Source organism: Lolium rigidum, chromosome 5 (assembly GCF_022539505.1).
Source record: "Lolium rigidum isolate FL_2022 chromosome 5, APGP_CSIRO_Lrig_0.1, whole genome shotgun sequence".
Taxonomy (NCBI): domain Eukaryota; kingdom Viridiplantae; phylum Streptophyta; class Magnoliopsida; order Poales; family Poaceae; genus Lolium; species Lolium rigidum.
This window is the reverse complement of record NC_061512.1, coordinates 14,985,416-15,001,235: the sequence shown is the minus strand read 5'-3', so window position 1 is coordinate 15,001,235 and position 15,820 is coordinate 14,985,416. Positions and strand designations below refer to the sequence as shown.

Genomic DNA, 15,820 nt, shown 5'->3' with positions numbered 1-15,820 from the left:
AATTAGATTGCTGTTGAATTTATGTTTGATCTAATATTTGTCTCCGATTATGGCACCAAATATGTTTACTAGTAAAATAAAAATAAACAAAAAATACATATAAACGGACAAATTGGAAATGTCCGACTTGTGCGAACACATGTCCAGTACCCCCAAATGGGCAAAATTTGGCAAAAAAATAAACACAATTTAAAGGTTGTTTGGTGAGTTAATCTCTCGCGACTTCAGTTGACAATGCAATATATTCTCTTATAGTAGTATTAGATAATTCTACTTTGTTTAGAATTACTGTAGGTATATTGAATTTGGTGCAGAGACATCAATGTTAATTGGTGACATGATCATGGACTTGTACTGCCGCTGGCGTCCTCCATTATTCAAAGCGTATACACGTTCACACTTGCAAAGTTGCATTAACTCCTCTTGCTGTTGCAGGGAGAGCAATAATTCATCCTCGTCTCACAGGTTCGGAAGACATAGCCGGCTTCTCTCCGTTGACCGGCCTTCTCATCTCGCCCAAGTCCTCCCCCGCCGGCACATCTGCACCGGCGCGGCGGCTTCCAACGCCAATCGTCTTTGAGCAAGATCGGCAGGTACGTACAAATCGACTAGATGTCTTTCCCTTTCAGCAAGTGTAAAGTCTTTATCAAAAAAAGCAAGTGTAAAGTGTACTGATCTTGGTTCATTGATTGCTGTGCCTCCAGAATCCTCCAGATGCCAATGAGTTTTACAATTCGTAGAACGGGGGCCTGATCTACTGGATACCACCCTCTTTGAATCTGCCAAATCCCACCTCTCCATCATTCTTCTGCAAGATCCAAGTCTCAACACCACCTGTGTACGTGAACCTCTTTGGTCGCCAGCATTCTTCTGCAACGACAATATAGTGTAGCTACTATTTTCTCTTTTTTATTTCCTTTGCGAGAACCAGGATAGCTATTTTGTACCTAGACTAACTGCAAATACATTCCTATTAATGCCTGCAGCTTCTCAACACATTCATCAGCAGGGCAAGGATGGCCACGGCTATCAGCGCGGCAGTGTGGGCACTGGGCAAGGCGCTGGCTCCCGTTACTGATGACCTGCTCAAGAACTGGGCAGCCAGTGACAGTCTTGGCCCCAACATCAGCGCCCTCAAGACGGAACTGCTGCGCGCGCAGGGGATACTATACACCGCGCATGACAGGGTCATCGCCAACCCTGCGCTCAAGGAGCTGCTGCACATGCTGCGGCAGCTGGCGGACAAGGCAGAAGATGTGCTTGATGAACTGGACTACTTCCGCATCCAGGATCAGCTCGACAGCACCTACCATGCAGCCGATAAGCATTCAGGGGGCTGCATGTGTGGCCTCGCTCTCAATGCGCGGCACACTGCCCGAGCCATTTCCAGTAAACTCAACTTCTCCTCAGCTGGCATCTTGCGCACACCAAAACTTAAGTTCGATCGTGTGGAGATGTCTAAACAGATGGCAGACATTGTAGAGAAGCTGGATCCCATATGTGCTAAGGTGAAGGAAATCCTTGATCTAGAGCTCCGCAAACCTACTGCCCGATGCAAGAGACCCAAAACAACCCCAGCAATAATAGAGCCAGAGATATTTGGGAGGAATGTTGAGAAAAAGAACATTGTGGATGGCATTACCCATGGAAAATATTGTGCCGATGGACTTACCGTGCTTCGAATTGTTGGCCCAGGGGGTATTGGGAAGACGACTTTCACACAATACATATATGAAGAAGTGAAGAGCTTGTTTGATGTTATGATTTGGATCTGTGTATCTCTCAATTTCGATGCAAACAGGTTGGCACAAGAGATTCTGAGACAGACCCCTAAAGTAACCGGTGAAAAGGAAAACACCATTGAGGAAGAGCTTATCGAAGAAAGATTAAAACATAAGAGATTCTTGCTGGTCTTGGATGATGTGTGGACATATGAGGAAGATGAGTGGAAGAAACTGTTAGCCCCCTTCAGAAAAGGAGAGGCAAGAGGTAATATGGTTATTGTCACGACTCGAATCCCAGAGGCAGCAACAGTTGGAAAAATAGTTGATTATTCAGTAGAACTGAACCGCTTAGGAACTGAAGATTTTATGCACTTATTTGAAGCATACGTATTTGGTCACCAACAGCCATGGAAAGACCATCCTGGATTACTTGATGTTGGGAAACAAATAGTGGGCAAACTGAAGGGTTTCCCTCTAGCAGCAAAAACTGTAGGTAGACTACTAAGAAATCAGCTTACATTGGATAATTGGACAAGAGTTCTAGAAAGCAAAGAATGGGAGTTACAAACCAGCGAGCATGACATTATGCCAGCTCTAAAGCTTAGCTATGATTATCTTCCTTTCCACCTACAGCAGTGTTTTTTCTATGGTGCTTTGTTTCCTGAAGACTACGAGTTTGGTAGCAACGAGTTGGTTCACTTATGGACAGGGCTGGACATTTTAGACTCTTCTGATCAGAGGAAAAGACTTGAAGATGTTGGACTGTGCTATTTAAATGACTTGGTTAATCGTGGATTCTTTAAGAAGAATGTAAAAGTAGATGGCAGTGCTCGTTATATTATGCATGACCTACTGCATGAGTTGGCAGTGAAGGTTTCATCGTCAGAGTGTCTTAGCATATCTAGTTCTAATGTGCGATATGTACAATCTTCCCCATCTGTACGTCACTTGTCTATCATTATAGATGAGAGAGATGTCAATGATAGAATGGCCTTTGAAGAATTTAAGAGGGACTTGAGTACATTGGAAGAGAAGTTGAAAATTCAAAACCTACAAACTGTGATGTTATTTGGAAAACAGCATGGATGCTTTGCCAAGACTTTTGGTGATTTGTTTGCTGAAGCAAAATCCCTTCGTGTTATTCTGTTATCTGAGCCACTTTATAGATACATTGTGGAGGATGTGTTTTGCAGCTTTCCAAGACTTGTTCATCTTCGGTACCTAAGGATAATACCTTTCGCAAATGTAACTCTAACCAGCAACATGTCAAGGTTTTATCACCTGAAGGTTCTAGATGTTCAAGAACACAATGTCCCTGTTGATTTTCCAAGAGATGTGAGCAAACTTGCAAAGTTGAACCATTATCTTGTTCATGGGCGTGGCTTTGAACGTAGAACTTCTGATGTGGGAAAACTGGAGTTATTACAGGACTTGAGAAGCTTTATGGTAAAAAAGGAAAATATAGGTTTTGAAATGAGACAGATCAGTCGTTTGGCGGAGTTTGGTGTGTCACTAAGAATTCATAGCATTGAGAATGCTGAACGTCAGGAAGAAGTGAATGAAGCAAAACTGATACACAAAACCCACATACAGAAGCTAATGTTAGAATGGGGTATTGATCGACCTAATAAGGATCCTGCAAAGGAAGATCGTGCTCTTGAAAGTCTTCAGCCACATTGCAATCTTCTAGAGCTGCACATTGGAGGACATGGAGGTGCTACCTGCCCTTCATGGTTAGGTTCGAACCTCTCAGTTAAAGCATTGGAATCTCTTTGTCTGGTTGATGTAGCTTGGAACAATTTTCCACCTCTAGGAGAGTTGATGTTTGTTAGCGAGCCTGGTGAAGAGCATCCCAGTGGTATCCCAAGCCAGATCTTTCAAAATTTGAAGGAGCTAAAATTGGTTAAGGTATCAAGATTGAAAAAATGGGTCGGAATTAGCGCTTGTCGTTTGGTCTCTCTCCTAGAAGTGCTCATTGTTAAAGAATGCTCTGAACTGGTCGAGCTTCCATTTTCAGGTTGTGAATCAGTGCAAGAAGCATACGTGACCTGTTTCCCTAGATTACAGAAGCTCAAGATTATGGACTGCCCAAAGCTGTTGGCAATGCCTCCTGTTCCTTGGACTTCTGCTCCGTGCTCTGTTAAGATTGCACGGGTAGGATCAGGTTTTGAGGAGCTAATTTACTCAAAGAATTGCATATCACAATCGAGTTTGAAAGTTGTTGGGAAGGAGGGTGGTCATGATATTACGTTCTGGAATATGTTGGCATTCTCTAATCTAGCTGATCTATTAGAGCTGGAAATGCGAAATTGCCCTCCTCTGCCACTGGATCACCTCCAAAAGCTAACGCCTATGAAGCGTCTCAAAATAGCTGATTCCAATAATTTCTTGTCACCGACGGATGTTGAGAGTCCTGCCATATACCAGTTACGAATTGATACCCTGGAGATTTGGGACTGTAGTGCTAGTGAGAAGGAACTGTCAAAGCTGCTCTCCTATCTCCCATATCTGAGCAAGTTACAAATATTGTGTTGTGAGAAGATAAAAATGGTTGGTGTGGTGGAGCAGCAGAAAACAGCTCATAACATGGGCTTTGGACGAACTGGACCGCAGCAGCAAGAGACAAGAGGGGAGGAGGAGATAGCAACAGTAGCAGCAGGAGGAGAAGCACTTGTGCTCTTGCCTCCCCAGCTGCAGGAATTGCGTATCCACAATTGCCCACAGTTGACCCTACTCTCCAGTTCGCTCAACGACGGCGGACAAGGAGGAGGAGGGCTCCAAGGCCTCCGCTCCCTCCGCAAGTTGTTTATAATTGGTTGCCCCAAGTTCCTCTCCTCTTATTCGTTCTCTCGTTTTCCTGTCCCCACCTCTCTACAAATCCTATATCTGAAGCACATCGAGGGCATTGTGATGCTGGAGCCCCTCTCAGATCTCACATCTCTCACGGATTTGCACATATATAACTGTGGGGATTTAAGAGGCGAGGGTATGTGGGCTCTTGCACAGTGCCGTCTCGCAGTTTTACACATCGGGAAAACCCCCAAATTCTTTGCCAGTTCTGAGCCCCAAAATTTTCCCCGTTCCTGCAAAATTGAGGAGATAACCACATATGACCACAAAGGTTTCCTTGCTGCGCCCATCTGCAGCCTCCTAACCTCCTCCCTCACCAAATTATACTTGAATGCAGATAAAAATGATGAGGTGGAGCGCTTCAGTAAGGAGCAAGAGGATGCTCTTCAGCTCCTCTCCTCCCTCCAGGAGCTCACGTTTCGATACTTCCTCAAGCTGCAGTCCCTCCCAGCGGGGCTACACAGAATTTCCAGCCTCAAGACATTACGGATTGAATTCTGTCAGGCCTTCCGGTCGCTGCCCAAAGACAGCCTTCCATGTTCTCTACAATATTTACAGATTTGGAAGTGTCCTGCCCTGAAATCGCTCCCCAAGGACGGCCTCCCAAGTTCTCTACAAGATTTACTGATTGAGGAATGTCCTGCCCTGAAATCATTGCCCAAGGACGGACTCCCAAGTTCTCTGCAACGTTTGCGGATTTCGTACTGTCCTGCCCTGAAATCGCTGCCCGAGGACAGCCTCCCAAGTTCACTGCGAAAGTTAGATATCCAGTCTGGCAACAGCGAGGAGCTAATGTGGCAGTGCCGCAAGCTAAAAGGAACCATTCCTATAATCGAAGACTAATCCAAGGTAACAATCTCATGATATCTAATCTTATTCTGTACACGACCAATGCACCTTTTTGTGCGGTAATGGCATGATTTTTTTTAGAAAAAACATGGTAATGGTAGGTCGGGTGGCTCATGAACCCCGTAGGCCTTTTTGAGTTTCATCGCATCTGTTTCACTTGAATAAGCCACTTATTTAATCTACTGTGCAGGGTTTTTCTTCGGTTTGTATATTTCGCTCGACTCATGCTACAAATCATCCCTGCATCCAAGTGCAGTTTGAGTTTGCAGTGCAACCATGAAGACCACAGTTTGTATCTTCCATCGTGTACATAATTTTGGTTAGTATTTGCATAATCATCCAACTCCGATGGTTTCATACACTATTTAAAAATTTAATCCACGCGTATTTTTCTCTGTTATCTGGATCTGTACTGTTCATATATTTGAGCAGTTCTAGACCGTGAGCACTGGAGTTCGAGCAAGGGCGAGAGCCACTATTAACAGATACAATGTTGCTCATTTTGTTTTTTTCACGTTAGTATGTTCTATCAATGATCTCGTAAGGATTGGTCCCAAGTATTGGTCTCAAATCTACATTTAAATTAGAAGGTTGCTTGTGTAACCTGCTATTGATATATGTGTGCTTCCCAACGGTGCCTATGTAACTATTGACTGTTAATTACCAGTATCTGTTCATTGCTGAACACATTGTTTTTTGTGTTTTCATCACATCCTATTGTGTCCTTGGTGCAGGAACATGCACTGACGTTGTTCTCTGGTGGTATATATGTTGTCAAGTCTATTTTGCTGGAGGCCACTTTTTGCTTTCATATATGAAGTATTCCTCATGAATCAAACTCTCCCAAATATTTCTCTATTGATGGAAGATTTCTTACCAAGTTTCTACCATTTGATAGTAGATGCAAATTCGTCCCAATTGCACTAATGCGCTTCAGCTGAGGTGTTGTATGCATACCTTTATGCTCGCATGCTGCTTGGTGTAAAGTGAGTGTTGTATTTCTTATTTCAATTTCTTTATTTTCCCTGGACAAATTCTGATTAATTAATTTATTTCCAGTTTGGCTATTGAATTACGTGCAACATCTCCTCGGAAGATCAAGGTTATTTTAGACCAAATCGATTCTGTAAATTAATCGATACTGTCGTCTCAGTTTCCATATTGCCAATTGAAACCATCCAAAGAACCCAGCGGACAGCGCAAAACTTAGGTACCAGCCTTTTCATTTTTGCAGTTTTCTTCACGTTTCCATTTCGTAGTGGACTGATACTGTTACTTTTATGAACCGGAATCGAAAACGGAGCGTCATATGTGTTAATGAGTTGTGTTTAATTCAGTTGAACACAATGATGTGCTACTGATAAAGAAAACCTTCACGCGTAATCAAGCTATGGCTCTCACCCGGTTAAAGTTGAAATTCCACCCGCCCAGGAGATGCCACTGTTAAGAGTATAATGAGTGATCTGCAAATATTTATTTCCTGTTTTAGGAGCAAAAATTACGAGTGGAAGTTTTCTTTAGCAAGTTTCACTGTTGGAGCCTTTTGTTAAGTCAGACATTTTTTTTATCTCATTCAGATATGCATGGGCGGCTGTTGGGTGGTTCTTGCCAACACCATAGTGTCAGGACCGGGTGCTTCAGTGGTCGGACGCTTGTAACTAACACTGCCCGGCTCCATCAACAAGAGCTAGCATCGGCCTCAACGGTGACAATGGCTGTCTGGCTGGAGTACCTCCTCCTTTGCGTCGGCTCCAGCTCCGTCGCTGGGTCTCCTCTGCAACCCCAACTCGTGTACCATGCAACGGCCCTGTGTGACGGTCAATCGATCAAGCGTTCGTCGCTAATGCAGGTGCTAACAAATGGGTGTTTCAGGAGCGTCAAGCGCCGGGTGATGGTGCTGAGGACTGAACCGTGTCATTTTCTTCCAACTGCACACGCGTGTTAGTGATGAGCCTGGAAGTACAAACGTCAGTCTGATATCTATGCAACTGTTAATCTGATGACTTCCCATTTTCTTCTGTGAGATCAACATGGTTCCTCAACAACTAGGAATATATGCCAGAATCTATGTAACGACTGTTGTTAAACAAATTATAAATCATCCATAAGCTAGACAGATATAAGTACCCATATCCTGTTAAAATGCATGGAGCAAACAATAGGATTTTGCTTGATGATTAGAGAGTGACAAAAAGCACCAGTTGCCAGACCATTAGTGGCCACCAATATCATTTACTGAAGAATGGCACTGAAGGCAATCTCTGCAGTCATCTTACTGAAGCTCCAGTGGACTGTAGCTACCGCTGATGATTGGTCCTCAAACTTTCCATGAGATTATGCAATGCTCTCCGGTCTCCGCTCCATATGAAACAAACGGTACAGGTAGCTGGTCTAAGTATCACAAGGTTCCAGGATAAAACAACCTCTCTTCCGAAGTAGTGCCAAACCACCATTAACAACAAACATTTGCGCACCCAAACTTTGTCTGACTCCATCTGCTCCTTCTCATTAGAAAAAGGAACTTCGAAAACAAACTTGAACTATAAAACTAACAGTCAATCAGTCCCAGTGTTGTTCCAGTGGGAATCAAGAAGGGAAACTCCAGAAATTATTTTCTCTGACTAGTACTAGTGTTTATTAATCCTCATTTTACAGTGAGACTGCAGAGATTCTTGTGAGCTTCAGAAATCAAGATATAACACGTAGTATAAGAAACAAACAGTATAGAGATATCCCCTTCAATGTACAAACGGTTCTGCGATGATACAAACTTGAGAAAATGCAAATAGCATAATAACTAGTCAAAGTTGGACAAAAACAGAAAACGTGATAAGCTGGTAAGCAAGAATCTTCACATAGTATATCTAAACTACAAACACACCATAACGGGCCAATGTTGACAAAAACACAAGATGGGATAAGCTGATAGACGAGCGCAACTCATCAATAGACCAACCAAGTTTTCAGCATGGTGCTTTGAACGGATCAACTACATCCAAACCATGGACAATCTTGACGTCCCAGGAAGTGCGGATACATCTATCAGTTGTAAAATGAAGCTGAGCAGCTCTTGAAGCTCTGTTCTGCAGCTGAAGCTTCGCTTGTTGTTTTGCCAAAAATTCTTCATCGCAATGGACGGTTGCCACCTCAAGCATCATCAACTCTAGCATCTCACTTTGAACACAAAGAATGTAACAAAGTTAACTTGGGACTTGGTGCCACCATAAGATTTCAAAACTACTGTCTTCAGACGGATGTCGAGGCATTTGATCAGATTCTGGTGTTTACAACGCCACAAATTGTTTGGATGACGCGGCTGAAATGAGCATACATCAATAGTTAAATCAATCACTTGAGAACATATAGCTAGACAAAGTGAGTATAGTTCACATTGTGATGGAGTCATCTCCTTAATGTACAGCTTCTCCAAGGATGGAAAGAAGGTCAGCAACTCAATAACTATATCCAGACAGAGAGTTTTCATTCAGAGAGCTAGAATCTTGACGGTGTGCACCACCATTGCCAGACTATCGATGTGCAATCCCTTTGTGAAGCATGAAAGACGACATTAGACCATGTATAAGTTCTGGGTGCTATGCATTTTTTTCTACACAAAGAAATTAAATGCAATCAAGAAGCCTGAAGGATCGATATTTTACATGAATGGCCGTGGATCCAAACACAAGTCTGCGAAGGTGATCGTTGCACTCGTAACACACATCAGAAAGGAAGCCTATGGTCTCCAAGCCGTAGCTACGCATAAATGGAGACGAATTTCCAAATCAAGGATGATTAACCTTTCAAGACAAGGGGCATTGTCAATGATGAGTTCCTGTAACTGAGGTGTCCAGGTTTCGTTGCTTCTCCGAACATCATAGCTATCAACAGCCCGCAATGCTCCGAATGGCGAGGGAGATGATGCGGACGTGACGGAAGCCGAAGCATTGGTGGATCAGCGATGACTCTATGGCGCCCGTCAATGAGGCTCTGCAGCGAGCACTCGGAGATCCCGACTTCTTCGAACCCGGGCTGCTTAAGCAGGGGAAAGTGGAGCCCACGGAGGGTGCCGTCTGGGAGGCTGCAGTTTCCGAGCGTGACGGCAAGGAGGGTGCCGTCTGGGAGGTTGCGTCTTTGGGGTGGTGTTTGGGCTAGGGCGAAGGCTCGGCAAGGCCTTGGCCAGTGCAGGCGACGTCGACGCCCTTGGCGCCGTCTTCCTCCTTGGAGGCGTCGCATTCAAGCCCTCCTCCTTCAGAATCTCGAATCATGAAGTCAACCAAGCTCCTTCGGTCATGGGCGTGCTCTGTTTCTGTTCGGGAGGTCTGTTAGTCTGGACAGTGTCGGCGCCGCGCCCTCTCAGCAGGATTCTTCGCTTCTTCGCTGGGCTCAAGATATCTACCTAGTTCCTAGTTAGCGCTGCTTGTTCCCCTCTTTGTATCTCCTGTTGTCCTCCTATGCTGTAATGTTGAGCTGGTAACCCCAGCAGGTCGTTGTAAGCGTCGATGTACTGGTTTCCGTCCCATCGGGCGTTATTAATTTAACGCAGGGCTTAGGCCTTCTCTTTAAAAAAGTGCTACATTTGTGTGGTTGATCAGTGTGTGCACCTGTATTCCCATCCTCCTCTTCTTACGACCTCCATAACATACTCATCTCCGAATGAAACAGGGAACGCTCTGTTTACGCAAAACAACAAAATTTATTGAACGGCCAGTAGCAAAGTGTAAGTTTCAGTTAGGTAGCCGTGTACGGTCGACCTATCAGGAGCAATTTCATCGACAAGTTTTTGCTGATTAGAGAGCACTACCTAGAACCGGCAGGCCATTATCTCTGCATATCAATTGGCACACCACCGCACGGAACCTGCGGGCCGCGTTCTCTGGATGCTCTGATGCTCAACCGACCGTCCGAGTGCTATCGTCCAGTTTCGTGGCCAAAAGGCTCTGCAGTGCACCGTCTCTACGCGGCTTATCCCCTAGACCGCTTTACCGCACGCCAATGGACCGGACGGTTTCAGACATCTATGTCCCGCAAGGCTGTCTCGTGCAGACTAGAGTTGATGAGTGGAGATTTCAATTTGTGGACTGAATCACTTCTTTGTGGACTGAATCTCCAGCAGACCTGATGACCTGCGGCGGCGTGGACCGTGGCGCTGGCTGGAGACCCGATGACCTGACCGGCTGCTTGCACGCCCGGCGACGAGGTGCTCAGCCGCTGCCCGAAGTCATCAATGTTGCATGCCGTATTACTAACAGGACGAGCACTACCGCTGCCACGAGGATGCCAGACGAGAAGGGCCAGTCGACGGCGTGGGACATGGACCGTGAACTTGCCGCGGCATGGTCAGGGCGAGCTGTAGTTGCGTTTCAGTCTCGCCGCGAGCCAGACGAGTTATTCTGTCCGGTGACGCATCTCAGCAGCGACGGCGGGGAGGGGCCATGGTGGTGGGGGAATGAGTAGAAGTGGCGGTGCTGGACGAGGCAAAGTAGGGGATGGTTGCTGTGGCCGGGACGGCGGAGTGTGCTGGTTTCATCATTAGCTGCAGATAGTAGAAGAACGAAGAAGAAAGAAGAATGCATGCTACTTGCACATTTGTTCTTCGACTAATAGCGTGGCGCTGGATAGTAGCAGAGGTATATGGCGGTTGGTGGTTTCATGATGTAGTTGCTGCTAATTGCTAGCAGGTACAGCATTGCTATCTGCAGCTTTATTGCTATTGCTTGCTGTTCTAAATTTTTGGTGTGAATCATCATCTCGTGCGATATCAAATATTTGTGTTTGATAGAGAGAGATTTCTGACATCAAAATTATAACGCAAGTGGGATATACAGAGCGACAACAAGAGATAGGGGTAGATTTAAATTGAAGTACATTACTTTTTTAACAAGTCTAAAATAGTATTATTTAATTAATTGATTATGTCAAATACAATATAATATAAATTAAACTTTGAGACTACTACTACAAGAAAAAAATTAAAACGTATTTAAATTATCAATGAATTTATTTTGAGGACTTTTATTGCATTATTATTATCTTGTCCGTGTGGACTGATGTGTTATATCGATTTGGTAGTTAAGAAAAATGAATAAAATGGTTCTTCAAGTTGAGAGATAAAGAGTTAAATTTGCTATTTCCCTTGATTTTGAGGCTTAGTGCTAAAGCTTTCCGTCCAAAATATTGTGCGGGTAGCGATACATGTAGCGCTAAAAGGGGACCATTTTTAACGCTAAAATGTTGGTTTAATATTTATTTACGTATGTTGGTGCAGAACTTACTGCTTTCTTGCTTTCTTGCTACTGCTTGCTTTTCTAGATTTTTGGTATGAATCGTCATCTCGTGTTGTATCAAATGTTTGTGTTATTTCTGGCAGAAAATTATAGCGCGAGTGGGATGTACATACTGAAATTGTTAGTGATTTTATAAAATAATAAAATGTGAAAACTAACAAAAAACAATTTAGCCGGCGACAATTGGCAAAATCATATTCTCAAAAATGTAATTTAGGTGACTGGGATTTATGGACAATGTTAGACACCTAAAAATTAACAAAAACATACTCTGACATGTTCTGAAACGGTAGTTGTTTTCCTGTAAAATAATATTCAGTATAAGTTAATCCGCCGCGAAGCGCGGGCATATTTCCTAGTTAAGCTAAAAGAATGGAGAATCACTGCAAAATAGTATGCCATGTCAAATACATATGTTCCGACAAAAAAGAAAAAGCACAGAAACCTGTACAATTTAAATTCTCGGTCAGTCAGATAGCTGTAGTCCACGGCAATTTCCGGCATTGCTCGGCAGGAGGAGCAGCCAGCAGGCAACACGAACACAAAACCTCAGGCCTCAGGGGCGCAGGCAGCCAGCAGGCTTGATTCTTCAGCAGGCCATTTGCACCCAGAATTCATTGATTTCTATGAACATCTACACTAAAGGGAACTGATCCATCCACAGTCTGTACAGTTCATGTACATTCGACCAAAATCTGAACCAGGAAAAAGGCACCGCCTTCTCTCCAAATTCCCATAGATTTCTGACCCATTCTCGAAACATCTTGCCACCCGGATCTCTTTACAACCTGGGAAATTTATGGCTAAAGCAGATCCTGTAGTTAAACATCGTCCTAAAATCTCAACTACAAAATGAACTAGAAAATAGAAGATACTGTTGGATTTAAATGGATTGAACACTTGCACCGGAAATTATTTTACAATAACGGGTATGCTCATTGACATAAATGACGACATATGTAAGAATATCCAGTTACGATGCTCAACCTGACAAGGCAGTCAATGTCAAAGTTGGTGGAACCATTTCAGATCCGAATTTGGAGTCTAACATGCATCTGCTACTGGATTATTTCCATCCACCACTTGTTGCAATTTGAAATAACTTGTCAGTTTGGTTTAAGGCACGACAAACTTGAACCATAATAAAAAAAAAAACATTAGCCCCAGTGATGTTACACCGGAAATCAAGATGAGCACCTCAAGAAACTTTTTTTTATTGTTTCACCTACCATTGTTAATTAGTCAAAAAAAAATAGAACGAGGTTGCTCTACGCATTATACATTCTAGGTTGCCACATGGTGGTATATCATAAGATTGATAACACAAATAGCTTGTTTAAATATCATGGATCCAGATAATAAATTTTAAAAAACTGAAAACAAATAAAATAATCAAGTTTGGATATAATACCAACTGAGTTAGGTAAATAAGGAAGAAAATTCCAAAAACAACTGATGCCAGTTTCAAAATCAACATACAAATGGATCGATTAAACCCAAATCACGGGCATACCACATATCACTAACAATATGGACACATAGAACAGTTGTAAAATGAAACTAAGCGTCTTTTGAAGCCCTCTTCTCTAGCAGAAGCTTCGTACTCCCTCCGTTGTCTTTTAGTCTACATCTTAGATTAAAATTTTGTTCCATATTACTCTACATTATAGCTTTGTAATCAACCCAACACAAAAGACAGAAGCAATCCTACTTTCTCTGTTGGATGCCATTAATTTTAATGTAGCTTGGATTGGATATTCACATATCAAAGTAATAGTATCAAATGACTTACTAATTAGTCTTAAAATTTCTAGAATGTAGACTAAATGAGAATGGAGGGAGTACATAGTTTTGCCAAGAATTTGTCATTGTAATACCTTGGTTCAAGCTGAAAGGGCATTAACTCTAGCATTGTAGCTTTCAGTACAAAGAATGGGGCCGTTAATGTCAGACTTAGTGCCTAGGTACGGATCAAGCGCTATTGTTTTGGTGTTCCTGACAAAGACTAATCAAGTTTGAACAGAATACCAACTGAGTTAGGTCAATAGGGAAGAATAATTCGAAAATGGACCAACGCCGGTTTCAGCATCAACAACATACAAATGGATCAATTAAATCTAAATCACGGACATGATGTATATCGCTAACACGATGGACAGATCTATCAGTTGTAAAGTGAAACTGGGCGCCTCGTGAAGCCCTCTTCTCTAACTGAAGCTTCCTACGTTGTTCCGTCAAGAACTTGTCATTGCAATCCCTGGGTTCAAGCATAAAGGTCATTAACTCTAGCACTCTAGCTTTCATTACAAATAACGAGGCGAAGTTAATGTCAGATTTAGTGCCAAGATACGGATCAAGCACTATTTCCTTCAGGCGGATTTCAAGACATGTTATGAGATTCCAGTGTTTCCGACGCCACTCATTATTCTCATTTCTTGTGTATTGCTGAAAAAGAATGGAAAACCAACCAGTTCAGGCTAGTAATAAGTAGATCGAATGAGCAGTTGTAGACTATGAATTAACCATGAAATCGTCACCTCAATGTACACCTTCTCCAAGGACGGAAAGCATATCATCAACCCAATAACTGAATGGATAGTGCTGGGCGTCCCCCGGGGGATCAGATTTCCCAGCCCCCGGGTCCCCAGCCGTCGGATCGGCCATCTTGGACGGTCAGATCTGCTTTCTTGGATGCAGCAAAAAAAACACCTTCCGGCAGCAAAAAAATAACCCGCTTTTGCTACGTTATAGCAAAAAAGGTTCAGCCACGAAATCAAATAAAAAGGCTGAGCTCGCCGGAGACTCGCCGGAGACCTCGCCGGAGAGCTTGTAGCAAAACAATTATGCTATTGTAGCAAAAACAGATATCGTCGAAGACATCGACGAGAAAGTCACCGGAGACCCGTATCAAACATATTGTACAATTGTAGCAAAACCACAGAAAAATTGTAGCAAAAAAAATACTAATTCAGCAAAACTTTCCACCCAAGACAGCAACACCTGGCACCTAATGTAGCAAAAACGATCTCCGTTGGTAGCAAACCCGGCTTCCGCCAGTAGAAATGTCGGAGGCCTAAGGTAGGTAGCAAAGCCTGCCTTCGCTGGTAGCAACATCGAAGACCTAAGGTAGCAAACTCCCACAAATTTGCCAAAAATATTCTTTGTATTCTAGCACTGATTGTGCCTCCATCTAGCACTGATCTGGACACGCGGGTTTGGGTTGGCCTCCATCTCCGGCCTGCAGCACGCAGGGCGAGCACCATATGTCCCCCACCATCTCAACGACGAGGAGAGGTGGAGCTCTCCGCACCTCATGGCTACGTGCGGCGGCGCCCACAGGGTGGCTGGGGCGGGGCGGCGGCTTGAGCTCATCGGCGGTTGAGAAGGTTGAGGAGGACGACCGCCGGCTGGACCGGCGAAATCTCGAGTCGTCTCGTTGCGGGCGGGACGCCGTATTCCAAGCGGCTCCATGGCGTCGATGATTGGGTGGAGCCGTCGGGGGCTTGCGGCACCACCCGCGTAGGAGGCGGCCGACGGCGCTCCATGGGGGACGGCCGGCGAGGGCGCGGCGGCTACGGGGAGGAGGAGGTTGGGGGAGGCGGCGGGCGCGGCAGGGGAAACGAGCTCGGCTAGGGCGCCGACGAGGCGCGGGAGCAGCGAGGAAGGCGGCCGGCGACGAGGTTGCTACCGGCGCGAGGCCAGGATAAGCGGCGGCGGCGGCCGGCCAGGAGAGGCCACCGGCGAGGAACACGATGCGGATGAGGATGGAAAACGAGTGGAGAAAGGAGATAGGGAGAGCAGCGCGTGGTGGGACCAGCAATTTCTGTGGCCATGTGAGGGGGCACGTGTCGCCATAGCGACCCGGGGGATGGAGAGACGTGATCCCCCGGGGGCATAGGATCATTTTCCTAACTGAATCTAGACTAAGTGTCTTCATAGTAACAGATAATATCTTGACAGTGTGCACCACCGTTGTCAGTTTAACAAATAGGTATCCCGGACGGGCCAGTACAAAATCTTCTGAAAATACATGGCCCATTCCCGCAAAGGAAAAGTATAGCCCAGGAACGTCCAGACATCCACAGCGCTGCTCCGTCGTCTTCTTCCATTCGC

General features: G+C 44.5%; 1 protein-coding gene across 3 annotated transcripts; it reads left to right on the top strand.

The window, feature by feature from the left end:
- Positions 1-553: 553 nt before the first annotated feature.
- LOC124654268 (putative disease resistance protein RGA1) lies at positions 554-7,635 on the top strand. 3 transcript variants are annotated; one of them, XM_047193284.1, is made up of 8 exons: positions 554-593; positions 705-838; positions 987-5,423; positions 5,614-5,742; positions 6,158-6,242; positions 6,322-6,409; positions 6,483-6,633; positions 7,001-7,635. In XM_047193284.1, exon 3 carries the CDS (start codon positions 1,017-1,019, stop codon positions 5,415-5,417), a length of 4,401 nt encoding a protein of 1,466 aa, XP_047049240.1. In that variant the 5' UTR covers positions 554-593; positions 705-838; positions 987-1,016; the 3' UTR covers positions 5,418-5,423; positions 5,614-5,742; positions 6,158-6,242; positions 6,322-6,409; positions 6,483-6,633; positions 7,001-7,635. The 3 variants fall into 3 exon arrangements, with proteins under 3 accessions (XP_047049240.1, XP_047049239.1, XP_047049238.1); XM_047193283.1 differs by having other exon boundaries at positions 6,158-6,409; positions 6,483-6,525; XM_047193282.1 differs by having other exon boundaries at positions 6,158-6,409.
- The last annotated feature ends 8,185 nt before the right edge of the window (positions 7,636-15,820 follow it).